General features: G+C 40.4%; 1 protein-coding gene across 3 annotated transcripts in view; it reads left to right on the plus strand.

Annotated features, from left to right (window-relative positions):
- LOC126184850 (USP6 N-terminal-like protein) overlaps positions 1 to 27,792 on the plus strand; it is a 143,035-nt gene that overhangs the window by 30,315 nt on the left and 84,928 nt on the right. For all 3 annotated transcript variants that reach the window (XM_049927462.1, XM_049927479.1, XM_049927471.1), the window contains 4 exons: positions 3,940 to 4,171; positions 7,165 to 7,444; positions 7,548 to 7,708; positions 25,292 to 25,438. In XM_049927462.1, coding sequence (XP_049783419.1) covers positions 3,940 to 4,171; positions 7,165 to 7,444; positions 7,548 to 7,708; positions 25,292 to 25,438 — 820 coding nt within the window. The remainder of the gene's footprint in view (positions 1 to 3,939; positions 4,172 to 7,164; positions 7,445 to 7,547; positions 7,709 to 25,291; positions 25,439 to 27,792) is intronic.

Consider the following 27,792-nt stretch of genomic DNA (forward strand, 5'->3'; position numbering starts at 1 on the left):
ATTATTGATGCTTGTACAGCCATCAAAGAGGAAACAGTAGCACAAAGTAGGGCATCCTTCATCCGCAGAGTGACCCTATGTATGCAAGCCAATGGGCATCACTTTGACCATGAGATGTGAACGCTATGTTTAGTATGTAATGCCGGTATCCCAGTGGACGTTTCTACAAAGGGCCATTTTACCCAGTGATGTTAAGAAACATTTGTTTGCAACAATTTGACATTTAACATATTAGATAAACATAACATTGATAATTATGTGATAATAAAACTAATTGGTTAAACATGTTTACATTCATCTTCTATGTCCTACCTGAACTTCCCAATCAAAACATTTTTACCTAAACAACGGTAAAACTTTTAGTCCACTTGCTCGTTTCACTAAAACCATCAACATGAATTTTACTATTACAAGTGAATGATTAACTGTCACTTGTGCTAGATCTACAGTAAAGTAAAGTTTTATCGTTGAACGGCATTACCTTTTTAGTAACGGATTAACGATAAGCGAAGTTAACTTTGTGACTAACGTTGCGGTACACAGATATGTTACAGAACCGCATCACCCCTACCCTATGGGATAAATACCTGCTGGAATGTACGACGTTAATGCAGGATGGCAGCAGACCGTATTATTCGTTTCGGACCTCTTGATAAGTATGGAAGTGTGATTACACATGTCAATCACATCGCGATTACGGGCAGCATGGAGTTCACGCCTGAGCCTCAGGACGTGCGCCAACAGCGCATGTCGGGTGTTTAAAGCGTCAACTTCGCGTCTTAATATCTCGGGATGTAAGGAGAATATTGCGATGCAGTCAACGCCATTGTGTATGTGCTTTGTCATGCTATGGATTGCTGAAGAAAAAATATAGGAGGTCCATTTAAAAAAAACATAAGTTTGTGTTAAAAACACATATGCTTTCATTTTAGAATGTTTCCAAATATTTACATTCATGGGCCCCAGCCCTACATTGATACCGGTGAAAGTCGTTTTCCAATAGCTGTTATTGTTCCACAGATATTTTGGGTGGACAAGATAGCTGGGACACCCTGTATTTCAGAACGACACAAAACATATAAATCATAGAGGAAGTTGACAAGCAAGACATGTGCACGCGTTAACATTCGAATGAGCACTGAGTCCCAGTCTAGCAGCTGCTGCTCGGCTGGCCGCTTAGGTGGCGCAGCTGCTGCATGGCTGGCAGACAGCGCCGCACGTAGAGGACGCGCGTAATTGCGCACCGGCACTTTGAATGATCGGCGAGTCACAACAAGAATAACATGGACTAATTTCTGTTAATATAACAAATTCCAAGGGCTGTATTCTGTCATTGATAGTATTCTTGGAACAAATTTTTCTGTTAGCTGGACATCTTTCCCACTTGCATCTTTCAGCACAATTGCATTCATATCAGAGAATAGTTTTCTTTAGCTGATGATAAATATTCAACATTACAGAAGCAGCAGCAGCCCCTAAGTGTACTAGAGCCTAAAAAGATTGGCCATCGATGATGGCAGCAAGATTTCCTGACATCTTGGTAACTATTGTATCTGTAGCAGCCTCACCTCCCTATATGGTCGCATCACTTATTTGCCTTAATTCGGCAGCTGGGCAAGTGGCTGGTACCTCTGTTTGGTGACGGGGAACAGCTATGGCGTGTTGGAGAGTGACCTCATCAGAGTTATGTCAATGGACTCTGTCAGGTCAACTGTAATTGTCTGCAGTTGACTGACGTGAATGGGTTTGTTGTGATGGTTGACTTCTTGCAGTCTAATTGTCATAAAACACTCATCTTCTTTCTCTGCAGTAACATAAAACTTGCCAACAGTATCTACAGTGAAAACACACCAGCCTGTTCTCCTCTGTCTTCCAGATGTCTTTCCTTCTGTGAAGCACTATACTTGAAGGAGAAGATGGTTGTTCTTGCATTGTTCGAATGCTAGTTTGACATTTGATAGCTGCAGCCAAATCCATTCTTTGTGATGCATTTGATTGGTGGCAGAGATTGGTGCTACAGATAGATACACATCTTCTTCCATATTATCTGTTATATCCTGATGTATGGGGTCAACATTTGTGGTCGCCATCTCTCGCCCACTTGGTCTTGGATACAGTGCTGTACCTCCTCTCTTCCTATATGGTGTACGAGAGAAATGAGCTCATGGTGGTGTTGCACAATTGCCATAGGGACCTCATTCAACATTCATTCATACTTCTTTCATCCGACTTTCCTTTTACGTTTCCTTGATTTGTTGGCACCAATGGCGAATTCATCTGCTGTTGTGACATATTTTGCTAGGAGAGCTTGGTACATGCTTCTGTGACTCTTTTAATCAAGCGTGAAATTTTGTCATCTTCTGTCATACTTTGGTTCACAATGTGGTATAGGTGCAAAACATTCTTTATGTAAGACTGTGTCATTTCCCCATGAAGTTAGGGCCCTGCTCTTCTGCTAAGATGACTTGCTGCTGATTGTCACCAAATGTTTTCTTTTGTGTGGCCTAGAATTTGTTCCAGACATTTAGCTTCTCTTTGTTCTCAGAGGACTGCTGCACTGTGCCGTCCAAATAAAAATAAACATTTTCCAAACACTCATCATGTCATCCCACTTGTATTTGGTCGAATCCTTTCATCTATTTATACGGAGCCTGACAAGCATCTCCAGAAAACAAGTGATTGCTGTCTGATGTACAGGTGACTTGCTGCTGTTTTGGAATCCATTGGTTTCCTGAGTATTCGGACCTTGGGAACTATGAATTTCCTGTATTCTGGTTCCTGTTTGTGTAGGCAACTTTTATGTTGCCTAGCTGGGGCCACATTGATTTAGGTTTTGAAGTACCTAGTATCTCCAACAGTGTCATATTGTAACCACACTCAAGTCCTAATCCAAAAGCAAGGTCATTAGTGAAATACAGCACTTAGCACTGATAGCATGTTTATTATGAACACCACTTACAGGCAGAACAGATTGAACTCTTGTTTGGAGAGCACTGCTATTAATACAAACATAGACTATTCCAGAATATGCAACCATTGTAAACAAAAGAAATTTCAAGAACCTTCCAGGAATGATAAATACTAAATAACAAATAATTGCTGGTGGTCTGGTTTGAACTGGCAGCCTGCAGCATTCCAGCCAACGCCGCTAACTGTTATGCTACATTGCATGTTGTATAGCTTGTGGCAGTATGTACTCTATAAACTGACCCATTGTACGTCAGTAAAAATTGTGCTGTGGAACTGTGGATCGTAAAATTAAATCCGGCAGATTTCAAGGGCGTGATGTACCGCCTGAATTGTGTGAAAAGTTCTGGCCTGCTTAAATATATTGTATATAGATTATTATCCATGTGTTAAATTTATTGTTAGTACAGTGTGTATAAGCATGTGTTTGTAAGTCCCTGTTTTTGTGGATGTTTCAGCAGAGTTTGTTGTCATAACGTAATTAAATGGAATGTGTTACAAGCAACGTACCGTAGAGCCCGTATGGGAAGAAACCCGACAGTTGAGGGCACGCTTGCCAGCTTTCAACTGTGAAGTGCAAACAGCTGCAGGTGAACACTATAGTCTTCTGTAGAGCTGCGACAACTCGCAGGTGTATACAAAAATCACATTTTGTGATTTATTGAAATGGACACAATAAGCAGCTGCGCCAAGTCCACCACAATTGTCTGGAATCTTCTATTGTGGCTTGATTACAGTATTGCTAATGTAAATTTTCTTTCGGTTGGTAACGTGGCCATTGAGCTACGTACCTTGTGATTTCAATTAGAATTAGGTGAAGATATAGTGGTTTAAGTCCCTGATATTAAAGAGTAACAAGGACTTTATCACTTTCTGTGGCACTGTTTGTCATTCTTTCCCTCTGATTGTTATTGATACAATGTTTGGCCTTGTTAACACGTGCCAGTTGAAAAAGCAGCATTTTATTTACAGTGACAAACGCCTTCCAGCAAAAGCCGGTCCAAATGAAGCACGTCAAATTCAAATTGAAATGGAACGAGTCAAAAAGTGGCTTAAGATGATAAATTCGTGGGAAACAGCAGTCGCAACTGAAAAGATGAGAAGGCGCCTTTTCAAAGGCATACCAAATTCTCTTCGCGGACAAGTGTGGGCATTGTTGCTTAATGTGAAGGCCATCAAAGAAGAAAATAAAGGGAAATATCAGGTAAGAAACAGATGTTACTACCACTCTTAAGAAATAGCCTGTCTTTCATATCATTATAATACAGAGTAAGTATTAGAATTATTCCCGTATATTATTATTGAGCATTTGTCACATATAATTGATTCAGTTTTCTGAGGGTATTCCACCATGATCAATGTATGATACAATTCTGAGGATCTTTCAGGGTTTACCATTCCAGTTTTAAGTACGACAGTTCAGTGAGTGACAGTGATTGTCTTGGATATGGTTGTTATCTGGACAAGAGTTAAACAGCTGCTTGGAGTCTGTGTAGAGACCAGTCACACTAATGCCATCACTCATAGCACCTGAGATAGCCATCTTGATCATTCATTGAATTATTATGCTTTAAAGTGGCTGGATGCTAGATGATGTATCCACTAATATTTACTGTGTGCACTTTTTCTTAGTTGATTTTGAGGAAAATGCAGGGAGCAGAGGAAGTCTTGTCTTGCACATTGACCATTGTTTCAAGCAGAACACTTCAGTGGTGTGAACCCTACCTTCTTCATGCAGAGCAGCCACTATGTCTGATTTGTTTCATACTGAGCATATACCAGTGAATAGCAGAGTTAACAGATAATTTTACAAATGAAAATTCTGTTTAACATGCACAGTTTTAACCAGGAACCGAGTCGTTATTCATTCCAGCAAAATGGCATGATCACAGCACAATGAAGTGAAACACAGCATTCACTATTGGCTACTGCAGTGATCCTGAATTCAGTATTGTTGAGCCATTAATGTTAACAATGACAGATCACTAAACACTGAAGCCCAATGTCTTCATACTTTCTCCAGTTTCCTATTTTTCACTGAAATCTAAAAATTCAGAATAAGATCAATCAGTTAACATTGAGTGCTCAGCAAATACCCTAATGAAGAACTTGTTGAACCACATCCACAATTTGGGAGTGATGGGGTGGTAATTTGTTTCACAGAATCTCTCTGCTCTAGCAGAATGCTGTAGGTAGATAATTGCACTTGTTCTTCTAACAGCTCATTGTATCATCAGTTGTGAAGAACAGTATACTGTCTAACACATGTTTCATTTCACCTCATGGTAACATTGCTAATGTGGAGCTTCCACTGGCTTTAAATATACCCTGTCACTGTGAGAAATGCCACATCTTTTGTACTTCCTACTGCACTCATGGCTTACTTTCAGTGTACCCATATGTATTTGTACTGTGCCTCATCCATCTGATAGATCTTTTTCTGTACGAAGACAAAGAAATGGTTAGCTTTGTTAATATCTGTGACCTATGATGTATGGTTTGCAGATACATTTGTGGAAGATGGTGGCTTCTTCGCCCCATTGGGAGAACATGGTTCTTGCTGATAATGGCAGCTCAGTAGTCGTAGTAGTGATGATCATTGGATTTTTCAAATACTTTGTTCCACTGAGTGCTGCTATCTGCTGTTACAGTCAATTGGAAAATGATGAGCCATGTCATTCACATGTTTTTGACTGAGGCAGTTGATATTGTGGTGGCAGTGTGACACATTGACCTTTAAGGAAGCCTGTGCCTGCATGGCTTTGCTGATATTGCCCAGTATTTCTTGCCCTTGTGAAACTGGTGAGGTGGTTGGTATCAAATGTATTGCGAATTCACAAAATACTGCAAAGAATGAGAGATGTGGAAATGAAATAGTCTTTTTGTCAGGAGATCTTTCTAAAATTCTATTTATTTTACTCATGAGTGAAACTAATTATTTTTGTAGGCAAGCTATGTCTTAGCTCTGAGAGATGGTTTTAATATTTCCAGCTGTTGAAAATGTAAGAGATGGACACCATGCTCCATCATGGATGAACTGATAAGTAGCGACTGGAACTCTAAATGGAGTTATGTTAATTTCTTCATGTTGTTTGTTATATTAAAATGTTCAAGCGCATATAAATGCTCTTCTGACATTATAAATGCCAGGTTCTTAATATATGTCTTTGTACAGAATGTCTGTAATTTCTGTAGTTGCATACTCTCCCTTTCATTCGAGAGTATAATGATTTTGTCATTGAATATGTTACTTTGAAACAAAAAATGTAAAAGATATGACTGTTTGGTTGTCTGATGTAGTAATGCCTTCAGTGCTATTTTCTTTGACAAATATATACATTTTACTCTTTTGGCTGTACCAAAAGGAAAATTCTCTAGAAAAGTATAAATTTTTAGACAGAATTGCTGCCCAATATGCAGGTCAAAAATTAGTACTGCCAATAGGCATATAAAAAATTAGGCAACTCTATCCTAGCTTTCAGAGCTAATAGTTCCTTCCTCACAAGAAGAGGGGGATAGGTTGTGGAGGGTTAAAAAGGAAGAGCAGGTCACTTGGACCCAGGATAACAGGGATGCATCTATTTTGAGAATGAGTGAGAGTTGCAACTCTGTGGGGACCCATCTTTGTCTCCCCATGTGCTCAAAATTGGTGGGTCCCATTCAACCTGGAATCTGAGTGACGAACATTTCTTTCTTATCCTTCCCCAACCTATTCTTCCGCTTCCCAGGAAGGGAACTATTAATTCAGAAAACTAATAGTGTGTCGTATATTTTTGGCTGTGCCTATCAGCAGTACTAATATTTCACTTCCTGAAGGAATAAAAGTAAAATAGCACAGATTTAGAAACAAACACATTGGAGAAAGGTTATTTGGGGGAGCAGGGCTCATCAAGAAAATGGTTTTAACTGCTGGGGAAGGGTAATTTACAGTCCATGTCAAGGTAAACGTGTCATGTTCTAGGGAAAGTAAGTATCTAAAGAGCAAATGGCCTCTCTATTATTCATTTAAGAGACTTTGCCTTTACGATTTCATTTTTCTTATTAATGGACAGTTCTGTAAGAATATTGCCCAGTTTGTGTGGTTTAAAAGTGTTAGTGAAAATAAATGTTTCAAAAGTATATGGACCTCTATTGTATGCCTCTCATCTTAATTGCAAAATGCTGTTGTTTATAACGAAATATATATTTATCTTCCAGGACATGCTAGAGCTAGCATATCGTTGGTCCCCTGATATTCGACAAATAGACCTTGACGTCAATAGGACATACCGTGACCATATCATGTTCCGTGAGCGTTATGGCCTACAGCAGCAAGCACTTTTTAATGTTCTTTCTGCATATAGTGTTTACAATTTGGATATTGGCTATTGTCAGGGTATGTCACAAATTGCTGCTCTCCTCCTCATGTATCTAAGTGAAGAAGATGCGTTTTGGGCACTTTCCATTTTAATTGCTGATAAGAAGTATGCTATGCATGGTAAGCATTAACCCAGTTTTTATTTTTGCACAGAGCTGATTATTAATGTAAACTTGACTATTAATGTATCATTTATAATTTTTGGGTGTATCACCATTTCAAGGTTTCTTTATTCCTGGATTTCCGAAGTTGCTACGCTACCAAGAACACCATGACAAAATAATGAATAAATTTCTGCCAAAGTTGAAGAAGCACCTCGATAAAAATGGTGTCGACACAGGCATTTATACACTGAAGTGGTTTTTCCAATGTTTTTTGGATAGGGTAAGGATCATTTTTTAAATAATGTTCTCATTATCTTAGGAATATGATTGTGGAACAGCAAATGAAAAGAGATTAAAGAGGCATATAAAATATCTTTTTCCTAAAAAAAAGGGAAGATATGAAAGGTAGTTTCCCCATCAATACGGTTAAAATGAAGTATTTTTGAATCAAACTAAATTGTGACAAATACAGTAAGTAACAGGCATTTTGCGATTGCATGGGGTATTGTTCAAAATGCAAACTTGTGAGCATAAAATATAATCAGTTTTATAGGCAACCATATCTTAGTCTTATACTTGCTCTCTTTCTGTTGTCTTTCTTGTTACTATTATACTAACCAAATTGAGAGTTTGAAGTAGTGGTTTTGAAACCTTTCTCTGACATGGGAAAGTGATGATCATGTCACTAAAAAATTTACAAAAAGTAAAGTGATATCTTTAGTATCAAAGGTCTCACTAATTAACCATATTAGTACTGTAGTCTTTAATGTAAACCTAATAATACATCTGAAATGAGCCAGTCTTGTCACACCACATTCACGCACTTCGGAATTGTCCATATTTTTAATACTTCTACTGGAGCTTCAGGCACAACTGAAAATGCAACAAAGTTTGGTGCTATATTGTGTCATAGAATATGATTAGGACATCTGAGGTATGTTGAGTAATCCATATGAACACAGTGAACTTGGAATCACTGAACTCTCCAGATACTGACAGCTCTAGCTAAGAATATGGGCAAGCATGACGTATGCCTGTGACATTTTATTATGTTCCCGAGTGTAACTACAAGTGCATTAATGTCCATTCTATTCTGTAGTATTACTGCATGGTATGAGATCCTAACCAAATAGGTTTGATGGAGGACACGGAAAAATGTCAAAGTATTGTATTACCACGAAATAGGTGAAAGGAGGTCATGGGTGTAAGCGAGTTGGGAAGACAGTCATTAAAACAAAGACATTTACTGTTGTCTTTGTTGATCCATTATGGACTGTGGGACAACGGCTGGCATGTATTTCTTGATGCAATAATTTACCAACAGCCGTATGTATTGCAGAAATTTATTTTATGAACGTCTTATGTGCTACCAGTTTCAGCATTACATTGATGCCATCTTCAGGTCCCACACGTCACAGTCGTAAAAACGGTATACACAGAAGGAGCCATATAACTGGATCTGTGAATCAAATCATTATGCAACAGCTCTTGCTGGCCAGGCGACACAGACGCCTGGCCACTTTGTTTTTCATAACAGTGAGCACACTGCTGTTCCGTGGATCAAAATAACACCAAAAAAAGCTGCTCTTATGTGTTGCGTGACTTCCTGTATTGCCTTCTTTGAATTATTGTTGTAAAGTTGGAAGGAAGGCATTTCCCCTCTGTTCTGGAATTAAATCCCCCTTAACACTCTTCTTAACATAACCAACTATGTAGCACTTTCTGGAGCATTGTTTTCTTTAACAAATGCATTCTGCTATGCCTTAAAATTTGTGAAAATAATTATAACAATCTAGATTGTCTAACGTTCTAAGACTTAAAGTGCGAGTGTGGATCTGGGTTATATTGGTTTATCCATGAAGTTCAGAGGGGGTTGGTGCAATACATAACCTTCAAAATAGTGTCTGTAATGGAGGGGCATTCCAAGCAGATAGTTGTCATTGATTTTCTTTTGGTGGAAAACCAGAGCATCGCAGATATTCATAGGGTCTTGCAGAATGTTTGCAGAGACCTGGCAGTGAACAAAAGCATGGGGAGTTGTTGGGCGAGGCATGCATCACCATTGCAATAAGGTCGCGCACACTTGTCTGATGTCCTGCGTGCCTGCTGGCCACGCACAGCTGTGACTCCTGCAATGTCAAAACGTGTGGATACTCATTTGAGGTTATCGATGGATCACAAACACCCACCTTGCTGCATAGCTAGACGTCTCTTTTGGGGGTGCTGCCATGCTCATCCACCTGTTAGAGTACCCAGAAGTGTGTGCCCACTGGGTTTTTCACCGTCTAACAGAAGACCATAAAGAGCAACAAAGTTCCACCTGCGCAGAATTGCTTGTGTGTTACGAGGCTGATCGTATTGATGGTTCTGCCATTGACCAGGAGAGTAGTACCATGCAAACATACAGGTCCACCCAGTAAGGTGGCATAAGTCCATCACATTGAATGTTAATAATGTTGAAAAAATAGTGTTTTGTGGCCAAAAGGGTGGAGAATAATATGGTGTATTGCTATCCTGAATAAAACCAATCATGTTTCATTACTTATTGAACACCCTTCGTATCTTTCTGCTCTGTGCTCACCTCGCTAGTTACTTCATAAAAGATTTGAAGTAATGTTGTGGAATGTTCTATGATTTTCACCCCTCCAGCGTCAATTTATGCTCATTGTTTGAGAGACCAGTTGAAGTTATAATTATGGACAATTTATTCCAAAAAACACAGACCAACTTGTTGAAAAGCCAAGTTCCATCGCATTGGGACTTCTTGTTTTAATTTTAGTATTGACAGATTCATTTGTGTCTGCATTTCTTTAAATTTGTTCATTGCAAATGAATCTTTTTTTGATGTGTAGAACAACAAATGAAGCAAGTGAATCTTTTTTTGATGTATAGAACATCATATGAAATCTTTTTACCATACTCCCAATTGGTGCTAGTTAAGAAAACGGTAGTACATGAAGGGGCATGCTGGAAGAGTTGCGCAGGTTGGTTCTGACTTAGTAATCCAAAAGCTAATGACTACAGTAACATTTGAAATGGGCTAATACCTCTCAATCAAGGAGGGTTGGACTGGGCGGACCATGGGTGACTTGCAACCTTTGTTTGGAGTTGTCCAGCAGTGTACGGGAGAAAAACTTAAATGTCACACTTGGTGCCAAATGATTGCCAGATTGGCTGGGGATAGGATAGTAATAAATCAGCCTGGAAGTCTTGGCGTACACTGCACTATTTGCACTACACTGCCCACAGTACTCCAATTGCTGATACCAGGGGGATGAACCGGGGCATCCGGCATCAGGCTTTGTAATCCTGTAGTCAGTAGAACCGCCTCAAGAAGATGCAGCTCGGGAAGGCAGCGAGGAAAAAACATGGTAGCACTCCTCTCATTAAATGGACCACAACGGGACAATGGCAACAAGTGTAGGATAAGAGTTCTGTGCTTCGTGCATACCCTGGTAAAGATGCGGCGAACGGTGATGCGGGCCATGTAGCACTGTGCGGGCGAGCTGCCGAGTGTGTGGCCGGGTATGTTGCCTCGTCGCGGCGGAACAAGAGACTGGTAGAATGACGGTTTGGCATACCCAATGTCTGGAAAGCGTGACTGTCTTAAGTTCACCCCCTAGCGGGAGTGACCAGTGAGGGTGTTGTGGGACTGATTTCCGGTCTATGCAGCCCATCGTCTGTTGCTACAGATGGAGGTGAGGGAAGGAGTCACCACACAGTTCCGCCCTTTCGAGAGGAAAACACCGGTTTCAACTGTGCAGAGGGGTGCTTGAAGCTTACTGATGATGCTTTCTGTGGGGCATACTGTGCTCATGCCATGGTTTCCAGTGAAAGGGGAGGGGCATGTGTCATTGGGAGCACGCAAAGTACCATTGCTGCTCAATGCTGCAGATGCTAGTGGCAGTGGTGACGACACTCTGTTGAGCATGGTGAGCACCTGTGGGGATAGGGCACTTTCTATGTCTGCTTGAGGCTGCGAATAGGCCAGTGCGGTGGCGACATCAGGATCCTAGGCACTGGGAGGTGTGTCACTCATGTAGTCGGTTGGTGGGAGACCAGAGACAGCGTCGGCTGGTGGTGTGTCGGATACGGTGTTCGGGGTGGCATATGCCGGCGGTACATCAGGGATACCAGAGGGAACGGTGTTGGCCTGCATTTTATTGGGCGCTGTTGTTGTTGGTGCTGTGGCTGGATCCAGTGGTAGGTGAGGACAACTCTACCTCAATGGTGCTGTGCTTGTTGGCTGGAGGGGGCTCTAGGATGTAGGCAAACTTGAGCCTGTCTACGCAGATAGTTGTTGTGACCCCATTCAGATAAATGGAGAATGTCTTTTCTCCCTGCATCACACCACCAGGTGTGGGTTCGAATTCTGAGGGCGGGTAGGCGGTTGGTATGCATCCACTTGAAGCATGATATGTGTGCATACTATGAGGTCCCAGAGGATGAAGGTACAGTTCACATCATGCCGTTGTGGAGGTGTTGGTCACAGTTGGGACATAAAGCCCTGGAGCTGCTGCATGAAACCTGGAATGATGCTGTCAGGAGGAAGTGAGGTCGCTTCCAGAAACTCACAAGGAATGGAGAGTGGCTGTCTGTAGACCAGCTCAGTTATCAAAGTTTCCAGGTCAGTTTTGTGTGTGATCTGAAGGCATAGAAGTACAAAGGGCAGGGCAGCAGACCATTCAGAAGAATAGCATGTGAGGGCAGCTTTAAGTATTTGGTAGAACCGCTCCACCTTGCTGTTAGCTGCAGGGTGCTAGCTGGTGGTATGGTGGAGACTGGAGCCGTAGGTGGCTGCCAGAGATCAGAAGATGGTGAGGTGGACTGGCACCCAAGATCTATAGTGATGTCACGTGGGCAACCGAAGCTGGATACCCAGGTTTGAACAAAGGTTGAGCCATGGTTTTGGCTGAAATGTGTGGAATAGGGGTGGCCTCTGGCCAGCAAGAAAATCTGTCAATAATTGTCTGCAGATATCGATACCTGTTGGAGGAGGGTATTGGGCTGACACTGTCAAGGTGAAAGTGCGTGAACTGGTGTTGTGTCGGGGTAAAGGTGGCCGCTGGGGAGTGAACGTGCCATCCGACCTTGCCACGGAACACAGGACCAGGCCCAGTTGCTGCAGTCATGTTGGATGCCCGGCCAGACAAAAGTGTTGTTTCATGATGGTGACGGAAGCGGACATGCCTGGTGTGTGAGGCCACAGTGTGAGGCCGTGGACACAGTCAAATGACGGGTTTTGGAAGGAGGAAGGGGCAGGCAGTCATTGAGCCATCAAGTTGTGAAGGATCCACAAGGATGACACACCAGGTCTTACTGTTGGACGCGGGTATGGATATTAGCTGGAGGTTGAGGTGGTGTCCGCATTCCAAAGGGTGTGAGCCAGGTCCAGGTCGCACTCTTGAGCAGCAATCAGGGCATTGTAGTCTAAGCGTTGGGTGATGGCACAGGAGCGGCTAAGGCAATCTGCCACAATATTGTCGATGCCGGCCCCATGCCAGACATCAGTGGTAAATTGTGCAATATAATCCTATTGTAAAGACGCATCTCTTGACTGAAGATTGGAAATAGCGGACGGCTTCATGGACTGCAGGCAGCTCGCAGTCATATGTGCCCCAGTGGCATTGTGTATTGGAGAGCTCGGATGAAAAGTAGGCGACCTGGACCTGGCCCACGGCCTTTGGAATGCGGACACCATCTCAACCTCCATCTAAGATACATACCCGCGTCCAACAGGGACTCAATGGCAGAGACAACGTGTCCAAGGAATTCGACATCACTCACCCCAAAAACACATTTTGCCAAGTAGAAGATCATGTCAGCTTTCTGTAGACAGGAAAAAATTTTGTGTATGTGTTGGTGATGCTCATGTGGGTCTCTGGAGTAGATGAGTGTATCATGTAAATAGCCGAAACACCCTCATGCACCTCGGAGGGTGTTGTCCAAAAACCGCTGCCAGGTTTGTGCGGCATTGCAGAGGGCAAATGTCATGAATGCATTCTCGAACAGCCCATAAGGCGTGATTATGGCTATTTTCTCAATATCCTCTGGGGCGACTGGGATTTGTGTGTAGGCTTTAGTGCAATCTATCTTACTGAAGATAGTAGCTCCTGAGAAGACGTCACTGTAAGTGCAGAGGAATGGGACTGGATAGCGGTCAGGATGTTATGGGCATTGAGTTTGCGGTAATCACCACAAGGCCAGGAATCATTTTTCTTGGGGACAAGGTGAAGAGCTGAAGCCCATGGGTTTTTGGAAGGGCGAAGTATGCCGGCAGTGAACAGTTCTTCAGACTCCTTTTGTGTGATTTTGAACTTGAGGGGGTAGAGGACAGGGTCGGCAGAAAACTGGAGCACCAGGGGTAGTTGTTATTTAATGCACAGTGTCATGCTGAACATTCCAGGGGGCGCTAGATGGCTGCATGAGGAGGGGGAGTTCTGCAAGGAGCAGAGCTTATGGACCTGAAACAGCCAGCTATTTCACAGCAAAGCACATGGTGGGGCGGGAGCTGCGCTGGACAGTCTTGCCGGAAGTGGCCTCAATTAAACTGTGCTTCACTACATTGGCCAATAGGCCGTAATGACTGAGGAAGTCAGTGCCCAGAATGGGGTCGGTGACTGTGAAGGTCCACGGGAGTTCGCACTGGAAGCCTAAGTCGAGCGAGTGGGAATGCATCCCATAGGTCGGTATGGCCGAGTTGTTGAAGGCGGTGATGAGGAGGGGAGAGGGGGGACTGGAATTTAGGAGTAGTTTGCGGGGGAATATGGGTAAGTCAGAGCCGATATTGAGTTAGTGAGCATACGTGGAGGGGTGCGGGAGTGGGACGCTGGTGCACGTAAAGGGATGGCGCGTGTGGTGGGGTGCCGGCTGGTGGAGAGGGCAGGGGGTGGGTGGCTGGTAAGCTGGATGCGTCCGGCTGACCTAGTGGTACGTGATTTTGCAACCATGTGGGTTGTGCTAATCGGAATATTAAGAAAAAAGGAAAACCAGTAATGAGACTCAGTGCTATGGTTTAGAGGGGGTCATCAATGATGGAATGAATTATGTTCCCTTCTACACACCTAAGGGGCGCATGTGCCTATGTGGTGTGCTAGCTAAGAAAACGGTAGTACATGAAGGGACACACTGGAAGAGCCACACCTGCTAGTTCTGACTTACTAATCCAAAAGCTAATGGCTACAGTAACTTTCAAAATGGGCTAATACCTCTTAACTGAAAATGGTCTGGACTGGGTCGACCACAGGTGGCTTACAACCTTTGTTGGGTGTCGTCAGCAGGGTGGGAAAAAATGCTTCAATGGCGCACTTGGTGGAAAAGGAATGCTAAAATGGCTAGGGATAAGATAGTAATAAATCAGCGTGGCATGCACTGCATTTCACTGCACTGTTTGAACTACACTGCGTGCAGTACTCCAGTTGCTAATATCCGGGCGACAAACTAGGCATCCGGCATCGGGCTTCATACTCCTTTAGTCAGTAGAACCGCTTCGAGAAGACACAGCTCAGGAAGGCGCCGTGGAGAAAATGCTGTAGCACTCCTCTCATTAAATGGATCACAAGAGGACAACGGTGACGAGCGTGGGATAGGAGTTCTGCATTTCGTGCATACACCGGCAATAATGCAGCTGATGATGACGCAGGCCACATGGTGTTGTGCTGGCGAGCTACCGGGAGCACAACTGGGGATGTTTCCTCATCAGAGCGGAACAAGAGACTGATTGACTGACAGGAGCGACCCACGAGGGTGCTGTGAAGCTGCTTTCTGGTCTACACAGCCCGTTGTCTGCTGCTGTAGATGGAGCGAAAGGAAGGAGTCGCTACAGTTTTATACTTGATTTGACAATTAAATCAATAGTGTGGGTATAGCAGGGCATCTGAGTTCATTTACAAATTTTGACTGCAGCAATAATGTTAGCTGCATCGTCACTTACAGTTGCCACCATTTTGTTATGTACTGACCAGTTGGTTGCTTCTCTTTTTAGAAAAAAGCTATATTTTCGGCAATGTGCTGAGGTGAAATTCCAGGCAACTCGGTACACTCGAATGGAGCTTTGTGTCATGGTATGCAGTAATTACAGTAAAACTTTGGTTATTCAAGGAAGTCCACCAGTCAATTGTTAAAGTGACTGCCGCTATCAAAAACCGTTTTCCGTGTAAGTTATTGCACAGTTGATTAGATAGTTGTGGCAGTAAGTAGGTGGAAAGTGTTTCCTACTAGGAAGTTGATTAGGCAGAGCAGGGAGACAAACTTTCTAAATTCTGTATCCTCCATAATCCTGAAGGGATGGTATCCCTTATTTTAAGTGACTGAATGTCATTTTCTTTGCTTTTATAAATTGGGAGCTTAAAAAGGTCGACAGAATTTGTTAAACATGATTGTTGCTTCCTGTAGCAGAAGCAGAGGCTAATGCATTAGAGGCTGGTGTGGATCACTGGTAAAACACAGATGACGTTATAGAACTTGTACCTGCAGGTGTTGATGGCGGAGATCCAGGTCAAAAACCCATGCTTTCCAGTGGCACTGGGGGATGTCTCTTTGTGAGATAGCTTTTTAAGTTACCCATAGAGCCTCTAGCAATACTGATGACAACTTTGAAATATTTGCATACCCCTCGAGCCACATCTTTTTTATTGAACTGATACCACAATGTACTGCCAGAATATGAACATTTTAGCATCTTTAATATTGTTAAAATTTCATTACTAATTTGCCTTTACAAGCTACCTTGAAAAGTTTTAAAGAGAATCTGAGTGTACATTGTCTACCATTACAAATAAATATTGATATCTAAAATTACAGATAAGCAAAATAATTGAAAACTGAATAGTGGAGAATGGTGTTGATCAACTCAATGATAAAAATTTGAAGTGTTATGGCTGCGCTTATGTGACTCTTTCTAAAATTTGTTGGTCATTTTTGTATTTTTTTCTGTAATAACTCAAAAACTATGGTCTCCAGGGAAAACTTATGCCTGTAAAAAAATTTAACTACATTAAATTTCCTTAAAAATCATATTAATTTTCTCTAGTGGAGTAATGCTTTACACATAGATAGCTAGAGAATATGAAAATATTGAACTTAGGCTGTAGCTTAGGTGGTTCTAGTTGGCCAGTTTGAGGTTGTTTCCTGACTTGATAGACCAGAAGTGTCCTGTATAAAATAGTTCATCTCAACTTCCTATACATGACTGTGGTACGTTGTAAACAATTATCATTTACACAATGTATATGCTTCAGGCTGTCTGAGAGTTATGAGATTCTGAGTCAAAGAAGAGACTTAATGGAAGAATAAATTGTTTCAAAAGAAAATATGCTTTCCTTGTCATATTTTTCTCACAAGCTTAGCAAATAGTAGGTTTGTAGACTGTGTTATTAAAGTTAATGCAGCAGTTAATACTTAAGTTGAAAGTATAAAGTTTTTGGATTAAAATCTGCTTCTAAACAATCATTTTTTGAGATTAAAAGGAAATACTATCTTCTGGCATTCAGTGTCTTTTTGAATGGTGATGTACCCCTTCCTCATTTCCTAACAAGCCTAAATCACGAACAACTTCATTTTGTTCACAAAGAAAATGAAACAAACTAATAGGTAGCACAAAGAAACAGCAACACATGAAAAATTAGCCTTCCCAAGTGTCACATTTTGTTTATGGAAGAAATATAAATTCGTAAGTTTTATGTGAACTTACACAACAACTTAAAAAATGTACAAATAATTTTAAAAATGTGATTTTCTAAATACATCTCCCGTCATACCTGAAAAAAGATATGTATTACATACAATGTAATTTTTATGTAAGATGTGTAATTATAAAATACTCATGAATTACCAGTTATGGACGCTCAATAAAACACACAGAACCATAAGTCCAGAGTACAAGAACAGTTCGTAATGACAGTAGGGGATTGCAGTGAATGAAACGAGTGACAACAAGATACTGAACTAGGAGCAGTGGAACTGGCATGAGTGACTAATGAAAGAACTAGTCTGGCCAAGGCAGGAACGGGTACAGGGGAGCTAGACTGGCCGACGAGACCAATCGTGACCGAAGGGAACGGTGAGCAGCCATTTCAGGAATGAGACAGACTGCGACTGAGGTTGTTCCTCAGTCCTTCACTTTAGTGAACCATTCCTTTTGACCTGATCATTTGCAAATGACCCACCTCTAATCTGAACACAAATCTTGTGGTTATTGTGAAAAGTCACCTTAGCTAGTTAGGTCATTCAAGTATGCCTCTAGGAATGACTCAAACTCAATGTATTGATGTTTCCCTCCATGTAGAGCTCTATTGCAGGGTAAGCTGTGGTTTTCTTCCGTTCCCATTCCTTTGGTAGTGTTTTCCGTACATACTTCATTGAACATGGTTATAGTGTTGAAAGGCAGTAGGAAGGAAATATCAATGAGAGGTCACTCCCCATCTTCTCAGGTACTGGCTGGGCTTTGTCGCATGTGTAACTGTTTTCTACAACAGTGTTTGGTATCTTCATTAACAATGACACTGTTACTGAGTCTCTAATAGTTCCTTATCGCTTAGCATTCCACTTAAGAAAAATTCTGTCTCATAAACATATAATAGTATGTCAGTGTGCCTTTGTGTATGCAACACCTCAGTCAGTGAATGCTGAGCAGTACTATACCATCATATGATTCCATACTCATAACCAAAGACTTAAACATATTAGCAACAAGAGTGAAACACCAGTACTGATATCTACATTGTTTATGACAAGACTTGGAAATTCCTTAAAAGTGGTGTCTCTATGAAAACCTGGAAGGAACTCAAGTGTTCCAGACAGCTATAGACTATTAATCACAGTTGGTTTGCAGTCATTATTGCAAGTTTTGTTTATAAGATGATTTGTTTGTCTGATCATTTTCAGATCTATAAAAGAATTAAAACTTGAAGAATTGTTAGTATTAACCATCTTCAGTCAGCACAGAGTGATCCATTATAGTAGAAACGTGACATTGCTTAATAATAATATAACATCCACTATTACCTCACACAGGTAATGATGGGAAAACTGAATGAAGATATTTAGCCAGTTGTTGGAAAAGAATTGATTAAATTGGTTGTAGCTTCATGTGTTGGTTGGCCTACTCATTCATTCTTTCAATGAAACCACTCTGTGGAAGCAACTGAATGGAAGCAGTCAACACAGTTCATTGTAATTTCGCATACTGACTGGATAATACATTCTATCTTTCAAGTGAAACCAGTATTTGTTCTTTCAACTGAACCACTCTTTGGTGTTCTAGTTGGTGTAGCTACCAGTTCATTCTTCTGAGTGAAACCCATGTGTAGTGCTTTCATTTGTTGAACTAAAGCAGATGTATACAACAAGGGTATAGATACCCCCCTATCCCCCCCCCCCCCCCCTTCCCTGCCCCGGAAGGGTAGTCCTACCCGCTGAGGGTTATGTAAAGACTTGTCAGAGGGATAGGCCAAATTTAAAATAAGATTATACATATTCGCAGTCTTACCATACTTTTTGGATCCAACCTAGGACATATTTTTGAAATTACTTGAAAGTGTTAAGTTTAATGTCCCAGTAAAATTTATTTGTTCAGTGATGTTTTTCACTAAACATAACAATAATTGCCTCCAGTTTTGGTTCTAGCAGATGAAGATACTGGGTCATATAATTTTTTAACCATTTCAGATGTGCAGTCTGATATTTTGAACTGAGTTCTCGACAGGCAGTGTGGTATGAAAATGTAATTGCTTTAGCAGCATACTCCAGATCATCATTATTCCCATTTGTGGCTTTAAAAAAGTCTCTTCTATGTTCAGCTGTTCACAGGTGGTTTTTAAAAGCATTGTTTCGTTTCTGTGCAAACTGTTTATTCGTAGCCTTTAACAGCATCCTTTCCTTTATGTGCAGCAGAAAGTTCTCAAGTATACTATCTGCAATAAATATATTCATTGTTACCATCATACAGAGTTTTTTAAAAAATTGTATTCCTGTTGGAGGTTAACATTAAACACACACTTTCTTTTGGGCAGTGCTAAAAGGTGAGACATAAAAACAAAGACAGATAAATGATCAAAAACAAGTAGATGACTTACTTTACATACACAAACAACACTAGCACGTTGCCCCCGTTGTGTTGCCAAAGGACTAACATGGAAGAGAAAAGTTGTGACTGAACCGGGAGCCATGGCTCCCATTCAGTGTGAGGGCTTGCTCCCTGGTTGACTGAGAGATACCCGACCATAGGAGAATTTATAAAAGCAAGATGTCAAAACACATAACCCAAAAATTTAATAAAGTCCATGTCAGTCATAAAATTCTTGAAACATGGATGTTATCAAGGACAGCACTAAAAAACAAGACTGTTGGGGGTCGGCTAATCCCAAACATATAATAAGCCTACGTATTCATTTAATAATATACTGAATAGACTAATTCTTCTTTTTATCATTTAAAATTGATTAAAGTATTTCTGTGGATTAAATTTTCCAGTGCAGTTGACATGTAACTGATCAAGCTGATGTATCCTGGGCAGTACAAAGTTGAGGATAAAAGTTTCCTTATGGGTACTTGAAGGAGAAAGGAACATTGTCATATTTTGTAGACTGTTTGCATTCCATTTTACTAAAAAAGGTCTAATGTCCATTAGTTAAAATTGTTTTGAATTTAGGCCTGAAACATTTATTCCGCCATATAGTTGTATTGAACATAAACTTATTATTCAGAAAATTACATTACTGGCTATAGACATATAAATCGAACCAATACACACAAATCTGTATAAGATTTCATGGGCATGAGGAAGTACTCCTCACATTTACACATTGGTACTTCATAGTTAAGCCCATACCTACCATCACTGCACACACTCTGTTACCATGTTTGCATGACTCTGGACCACTGGAAGCAACCATTGGAGTTAACTGAGCCCCAGTGCGTTCAGCAGTTGTTTTGGTGCTGTTAACTTTCTGTCACTCTCCATCTGTTAGTTTCAGCCATCATTGTCTCTCATTTACACTGCTTACATTGTTCATGAAACATTATTGTAGCCTGGAGGAAACTAGTCATCTTCATGAGCACTATTGCTACAATTTGAAACAAAGTAGTGTTTGTTTCTTTAAAGTTTTAGTGACTCTAGGAAAGCAATAATGTGCATAATTTTAGGCATATCTAAACTGATTACAGATAATTACCTGGAATACGTACTTCCAAAAAGTAAATATTCTCTGTATTTTTAGTTTGTGGTATAAATGTCAAAGTGAAAAACCTAGGACAGAGTTTAGCAGAGATCATGATGTATGGCTGGAATGTTTGCAAGAGCTGGATGATGAAGATCCTTACAGTAGTGTTGCTGACTCAGAGAACAAGAATTGTGTGCATGAAAGTGGTCATGATTCAGGAACAGAATAAGAATAGTCAGAAAATTATGAATTTGAATCACAGGAAGGAATAATTCAAGAGGACGTATTTCTTACATGAAAAGATGAAATAGCTAAATGGAGGAAAAGTAAATATCCTACTAATGTTAGAATAAGAGCTTTTAATGTTAGTACACATTTACCTGAACCAAAAAATGAAACTCGTATAACAAAGACAGAAATAGAAATTACAAAGTTATTCTTGAATGAAAATTGAATGTTCCTTAATTGCAACATGTACTAAAATTTACATCAATGAAATTCATGGTAACTGTTCTAGGGAAAGGGATGCTAAAGAAAAAGATGTCATAAGAGATCAGAGTTTTATTGGTTTGTAATATTATGTGTGGATATCGAAGACATTCTAGAATGAGTTTGTCAGAGTTGTTGGATAACTCAAAGAGCAACAGACTTGAATCATGCTACTTGTGCATGAGTAAAAACTGATTCGTAGTTTAAGTAAGGTGTACGTCTAGGGACTGATGACCTCAGCAGTTTGGGCCCTTAGGAATTCACACACATTTGAACATTTTTGATTCCGGTTGCACTTGAGATGTCTCAGGTGATAATATCGTTGATATGGGTGTTCACAGAGAGAATGAGAAGTTGGCTGCTATCTAGATGTCCTGGGGCTATTTATGAACAATTGGAAAAAAATATTTATCACCTAATGGATACCTTACTGTATTTGTGTATTAAATGTATTATATTTAGATCTAAATAAAACACTTCTAAAATCATTTATATACACTGTTCAAAGTGTCGAAATACACGGTTTATGGTGTGGAGGACGCCTGTCATCCACATGACTAACCACATCAGGAATTATCACATGAGCAACTGAGCGTTAAACCATTGTTGATTGTACTCCATTATCATCTGTGATTAATGTTACTTTCATTCCGTTATTTGAATTTTATTGAGTGCCAATAACTAGCTTTTAGTTCAGCTTTCAGACCATGTTTATGAATAGTCATTTATTTAATAGTGAACTTTGTGTCTGGAGCAAAATGACGAAACACTCAATGATGTGAGAATGAAAGAAGTCATATGACTGGATGAAAAGTGATTCTCTAGATAAATGAATTGCAGAAAACAGCATCTGCAAAAGATGATTCATTTTCTGAAACTATATTAATTATAGAAATAAAAAAAATTAACAAATGACGACAAATATTTATCATAAAAAATAATTCAGACAAGTGACAGTAATACTTAAAAAGCAATTGATTTGTCACCAGACAATTAAAAGCATTGTATTATATATGCTTTCTGTTCACGTCACTGCAGCATTTACCAAAAGAGGATTATAGGTGACTGGTTCAAACTAGGGGGAAGAGAAAGGCAGGGTCCCAATAAATTTAAAGAAAAAGGTAATTGTTGATGCTTTTAAACGTAAATAACTTGAATATAGCACCAGTTATTAATATATACACTACTGGCCATTAAAATTGCTACACCAAGAAGAAATGCAGATTATAAACGGGTATTCATTGGACAGATATATTATTCTAGAACTGACATGTGATTACATTTTCACACAATTTGGGTGCATAGATCCTGAGAAATCAGTAGCCAGAACAACCATCTCTGGTTGTAATAACGGCCTTGATACGCCTGGGCATTGATTCAAACAGAGCTTGGATGGCGTGTACAGGTACAGTTGCCCATCCAGCTTCAACACGATACCACAGTTCATCAGGAGTAGTGACTGGCGTATTGTGACGAGCCAGTTGCTCGGCCGCCATTGACCAGACGTTTTCAGTTGGTGATAGATTTAGAGAATGTGCTGGCCAGGGCAGCAGTCGAACATTTTCTGTATCCAGAAAGGCCCGTACAGGACCTGCAATATGCGGTCGTGCATTATCCTGCTGAAATGTAGTGTTTTGCAGGGATCGAATGAAGGGTAGAGCCACGGGTCGTAACACATCTGCAATGTAACGTCCACTGTTCAGAGTGTCATCAATGCGAACAAGAGGTGACAGAGACATGTAACCAACGTCACCCCATACCATCACGCCGGGTGATATGCCAGTATGGCGATGACGAATACACGCTTCCAATGTGCGTTCACCGCGATGTCGCCAAACATGGATGCAACCATCATGATGCTGTAAACAGAACCTGGATTCATCCAAAAAAATGACGTTTTGCCATTCGTGCACCCAGTTTCGATGTTGAGTACACCTTCGCAGGCGCTCCTGTCTGTGATGCAGCGTCAAGGGTAACCGCAGCCATGGTCTGCGAGCTGACAGTCCATGCTGCTGCAAACGTCATCGAACTGTTCGTGCAGATAGTTGTTGTCTTGCAAACGTCCTCATCTGTTGACTCAGGGATTGAGATGTGGCTGCATGATCTGTTACAGCCATGCAGATAAGATGCCTGTCATCTCGACTGCTAGTGATACAAGGCCGTTTGGATCCAGCATGGCGTTCCGTATTACCCTCCTGAACCTATTGATTCCATATTCTGCTAACAGTCACTGGATTTTGACCAACGCGAGCAGCAATGTCGCGATACGATAAACCGCAATCACGATAGGCTACAATCCGACCTTTATCAAAGTCAGAAACGTGATGGTAGACATTTCTCCTCCTTACACGAGGCATCACAACAACGTTTCGAGAGGCAACGCCGGTCAACTGCTGGTTGTGTATGAGAAATCATTCAGAAACTTTCCTCATGTCAGCACGTTGTAGGTGTTGCCACTGGCGCCAACCTTGTGTGAATGCTCTGAAAAGCTAATCATTTGCATATCACAGCATCTTCTCCCACTCGGTTAAATTTCATGTCTGTAGCACGTCATCTTCGTGGTGTAGCAATTTTAATGGCCAGTAGTGTATTTGCTGCCCTCCCCCTTCCTCCACCTAGTGTCTGTTGATCTTCTGAGTGTGTGCCACCTGGGCTGACATGAGGGGGAAACTGCTGTTGAACATTTTTGTGCTCCTCATATTTGCAGATGATGAAATAGCTGTTGGACAAAAGATATTCATGAATTACCATATAATTAAATGACCTATAAATTTGTTTGTCAGGGTCATTGTTGGTATGGAAGGGGACCCTCTCCCGCAAGTATTGTCTTGGGAGAGCTTCCAGCCAGATCTTCATGTAGCCTTATTCCTAATAAAAACTTTCAAATGTTTTTAGTCTTAGGGGTAACAGTGCAAAGTGATATGAAATGAAACAAGTATGTGAAGTCCAGTAGCAGGGAAGGCAAATGATCGATTTCAGTTTACTGCGAGAATTCTAGGATAGTGTAGCTCGCCTATAACGAAGACTCATAGAACACTAGCGCCATTATTTCTGGAGTACTGTCCAGTGTTTGGGATCTCAACAATGTCGGATCAGAGGAAGACATCAAAGCAGTTCAGAAATGTGCTGCTAGATCTCTTATGATAGGTTCAATCAACGTACAAATATGATGGAGAAGCTTCATGAACTTAAATGTTCTTTTTGAGAAAAACACTACTGAGAAAAATTTTATATCTTGCATTTGCAACTGACTGCAGAAAGATTCTGTTGCTGCCAGCGTGTATTTCATGTGTGGACCGTGAAGACAAGAGAAATTAAGGCTCATAAGGAGGCATACAGACAGTTGCTTTCTGTTGACCCATTTGCAAGTGGAACAGGAAGGGAAATGACTAGTAGTGGTACAACATACCCTCCACCATGCATGGACCATATTGTTGCTGGCAGAGTATGTATGTAGATTTAGACACATAAGTTATGCTTGTCGTTGCTAACATAATGTTTCCAGTGCTGGATAGCTGAATTTACCTTTGCATACCATTCAGTTTTTGCTGTTCCTCCAGTGCAAACCACTGTGAATAGCAGTGGGTACTGTTTACTGACATAGCTGCTATTAATTAGAAGAAACATCCCACTGCCACTCCCCAACCGCACCCTTACCCCAAAAGTGTGTTGGGTCAGCATGCAGTATAGGCTTAGAGGAGTCTCCAGCTTGTTCCTCTCCTGCTCTGACCTCAGGCATTACCATTTCCTTCCTTTTTGATTGTTTTTCCACTTCTTCAGCATCTACAAATTTACAGTGCTTTTTACTAACATAATACTTTCAAACACCCATTTGTACTGAATACGTATTCTTTTGCCACTTGGCCTTAATGTACCATGGCAATTAGACCTCTGTTACTGTGAAAGGTTTCTATTATTATTTTTCTAAGTCATTGTGACCTGAGCGTCTTGAGGGTACAGATCATGATGGCTACATACTGTAGTTTCTTTACAACCGATTAATCAGTTTATCTATGAGAAGGAAAAGAGGCAAATCTCTATCGCCTTAAGAAAGGACTTTTTTTGTTCTAAAATCTTTAAATATTGTTATTTTTGTGCATTTATAACAAGCTTGGTGTTTTGGACTGTAGTTTTATTGGCTTTTAAGCGAGCTACATAATTTTGTGGCTGTCTTTGCGTCAAGGAATTGATTGTTGTTTTTATATTCTTTTAAGGTTCCATTCACATTGACGTTACGAATATGGGATGTTTATTTGTTTATCGGTGAACGTGTTATCACTGCAATGGCCTTAAATTTACTTCGCATGCATCGGCGCACACTCAATAATCTTGGCATGGATGAAATTCTCCAGTTTCTGCAGGTAAATATTTATTAGACTACAGGTTTTCATAAGATGTGGTTAACACTGTAAAAGAAGTTCTAGTGTTTTTACAACATAAATTGGCTTAATAACTTCTAATATTAGCATTTTCTCAAATGCTAATTTATTATACTTTAATTTCACCATGTTGAAAATATAACTGTATTTACTACCTATAATTTTACACACATACTGACCTAGAGATGAAGGCGTGTTAAGTATAGCTTTGTAACCTTTGCAGTTAAAAAGCTTTACTTGTCTTCTGCTTGGCAAAAAAGCAATTCTGATTTTGTTTGGATTTTTAAACTGTGATTAATATTTTTCTTACATTAATGGCTTATTTGAAAGTCCAGTTGTACTGTAAAATGAAAGTTTGTGGATCTACCCTCTCAGAATGATTGTGACTGGTAACATTAATCTTGAATAATACGAAATACATTTGGGGTATAGCAAGTTTGCACTTAGTCATGTTACAAGCTATGTCCATTTATAAATTATTCTCATTCAGATGTGGCTCAAATTAAAGTCTCTTTTGTGAAGCCGCCCCAAAATATATATTAAAAGAAATTTATCAACAATGTATTATAGAATTGAAATTATCAGAATGAATTTCACATATTCCCAAACAGTTTTAAATAATTGTGGTCAATGTTTTTGGAGCTGTTGGTATGTGATATCAGTGATATTTTTCAGACAAGTAGTAGCTAGTCTTAAGATTGTGCCTAGAAATGCTCGTTAGCTCTGCGTAGCAGAGTTTTGGGGGCATGACTTCCTCAGAATACAGCTCTTACGGGTGTGCGGAAGGCTCTGGTGTTTCAGCCTAAGGGTGTCCTACCAACCTGCACTCAATTTTCATGTTCCATTGCTAACATTGAAAGGGAATGAAGAAAGTTGCTGTAACTTCACCATCAAATCCCTATCTCTCTATCTCTCTCTTATGCTTTGATGCATCAGTAATTGATGTTCAGTATTATTATTTTGATAGTTTTGTAGAGAGGTTTTTTTTTTTTTTTTGTTTCTGCAATTGGTTGTTCTATCCACTGTTGGAATTAGTTTGCAGATGTATCACCAGAGTGCACTAGATTACAGTAACGTAAGTTTTGCCACCTAGTGAGGCTTTCAGAAATGATTAGAGAAAAAAGCATGTGAAATATATCCCTGCCCGAAATATGCCCTGTTACTTTAGTTTCCTTGCTAGATGACTGCAGGTGACGTACGTTATTAGCAAGTTTCTTTTTGGGAGTGTATTATGCACGAGTTCAGTGAGCTTATGTTCTTACTAATAACAACAGCTTACCATGAGTCCGAAACAATGCAACATGAATTCGTTGTGCAGTTTATCAGGTAAAATTGTGTAACTGTGATTAGGGAGAAAGTGAAGGAATGTGGTGCACCCAGATCCGATGTAAACATGAATCAAGAACAAAAAAAGTGTAAATCCAGACAAGGCAACACTATTTAAACAGAGCAGTGCACAATACAGCTGAGTGGCCGTGTGTGCCATACCACTTAAAATGCATATTTTTGTATTACACAAGTGTAAATATGACAAATACAGTGTATAAAATTACTGTGGCAGTTGCTCAGATTGCTCATGTCAGCCAGTCACAGCAAAAGATTTATGACCTCATGAAAACATCAGTTTCATCAAGTGGACTCAAAACACACACAATTGAGTGCACAAAACATTGAAATCTGAAGTTTAGAAATGAAAATACCAAAAACATTAAGCATACAGCAAAGCTAACATACACCGCGTTAAAGATCTCTCCAAAGCGCGTCTTTTAGTACAATTTGTTGTGGTAAACTGTCGGGAAATGTGACATTGGGGGATAAATAAGCTATCTGTATATTTTATATTGGAGTTAGCTTTTGATGTTATTTAGTAGCTGATTATAAAACTGAAAGAAGATACAGTATGTAAATGTTTGGCTAGAGTGTAATATTGCCCCCCCCCCCCCCCCCCCCCCTCTCCTAAAATTTTGGTTCTGACAGATTGATGTGTAGCATAGCCCACAGTCTAGGTTAGGTCTGATCAGTAAGTGTTGCAGCCTTTCCCAGCATGGAAACCAGTAGCTGTGCCTGTTCTCGATAGTTAACATGTATATGTAGGTCTTTGCAGTTATATTCACTTTCCTTTATGTGTACATTCTGTGAGAGATAAAAAGCATACCAAATTTTTTCGCTTCCTATTGATAGTCTACCTGTATATGATGTATGTGGCTATTGCAAAGATCTTGCCATCATTTTTAGTTGTTTCGTTTCGTGCTTCCTCTAGAGAAATAACTAGCCTCTGAACTACCTGTCAAATTAACCATTCTATTATGAGTCACTAGTCAGAAGGGAGTCTGAAA

This window comes from Schistocerca cancellata, chromosome 1, assembly GCF_023864275.1.
Source record: "Schistocerca cancellata isolate TAMUIC-IGC-003103 chromosome 1, iqSchCanc2.1, whole genome shotgun sequence".
Lineage (NCBI taxonomy): Eukaryota > Metazoa > Arthropoda > Insecta > Orthoptera > Acrididae > Schistocerca > Schistocerca cancellata.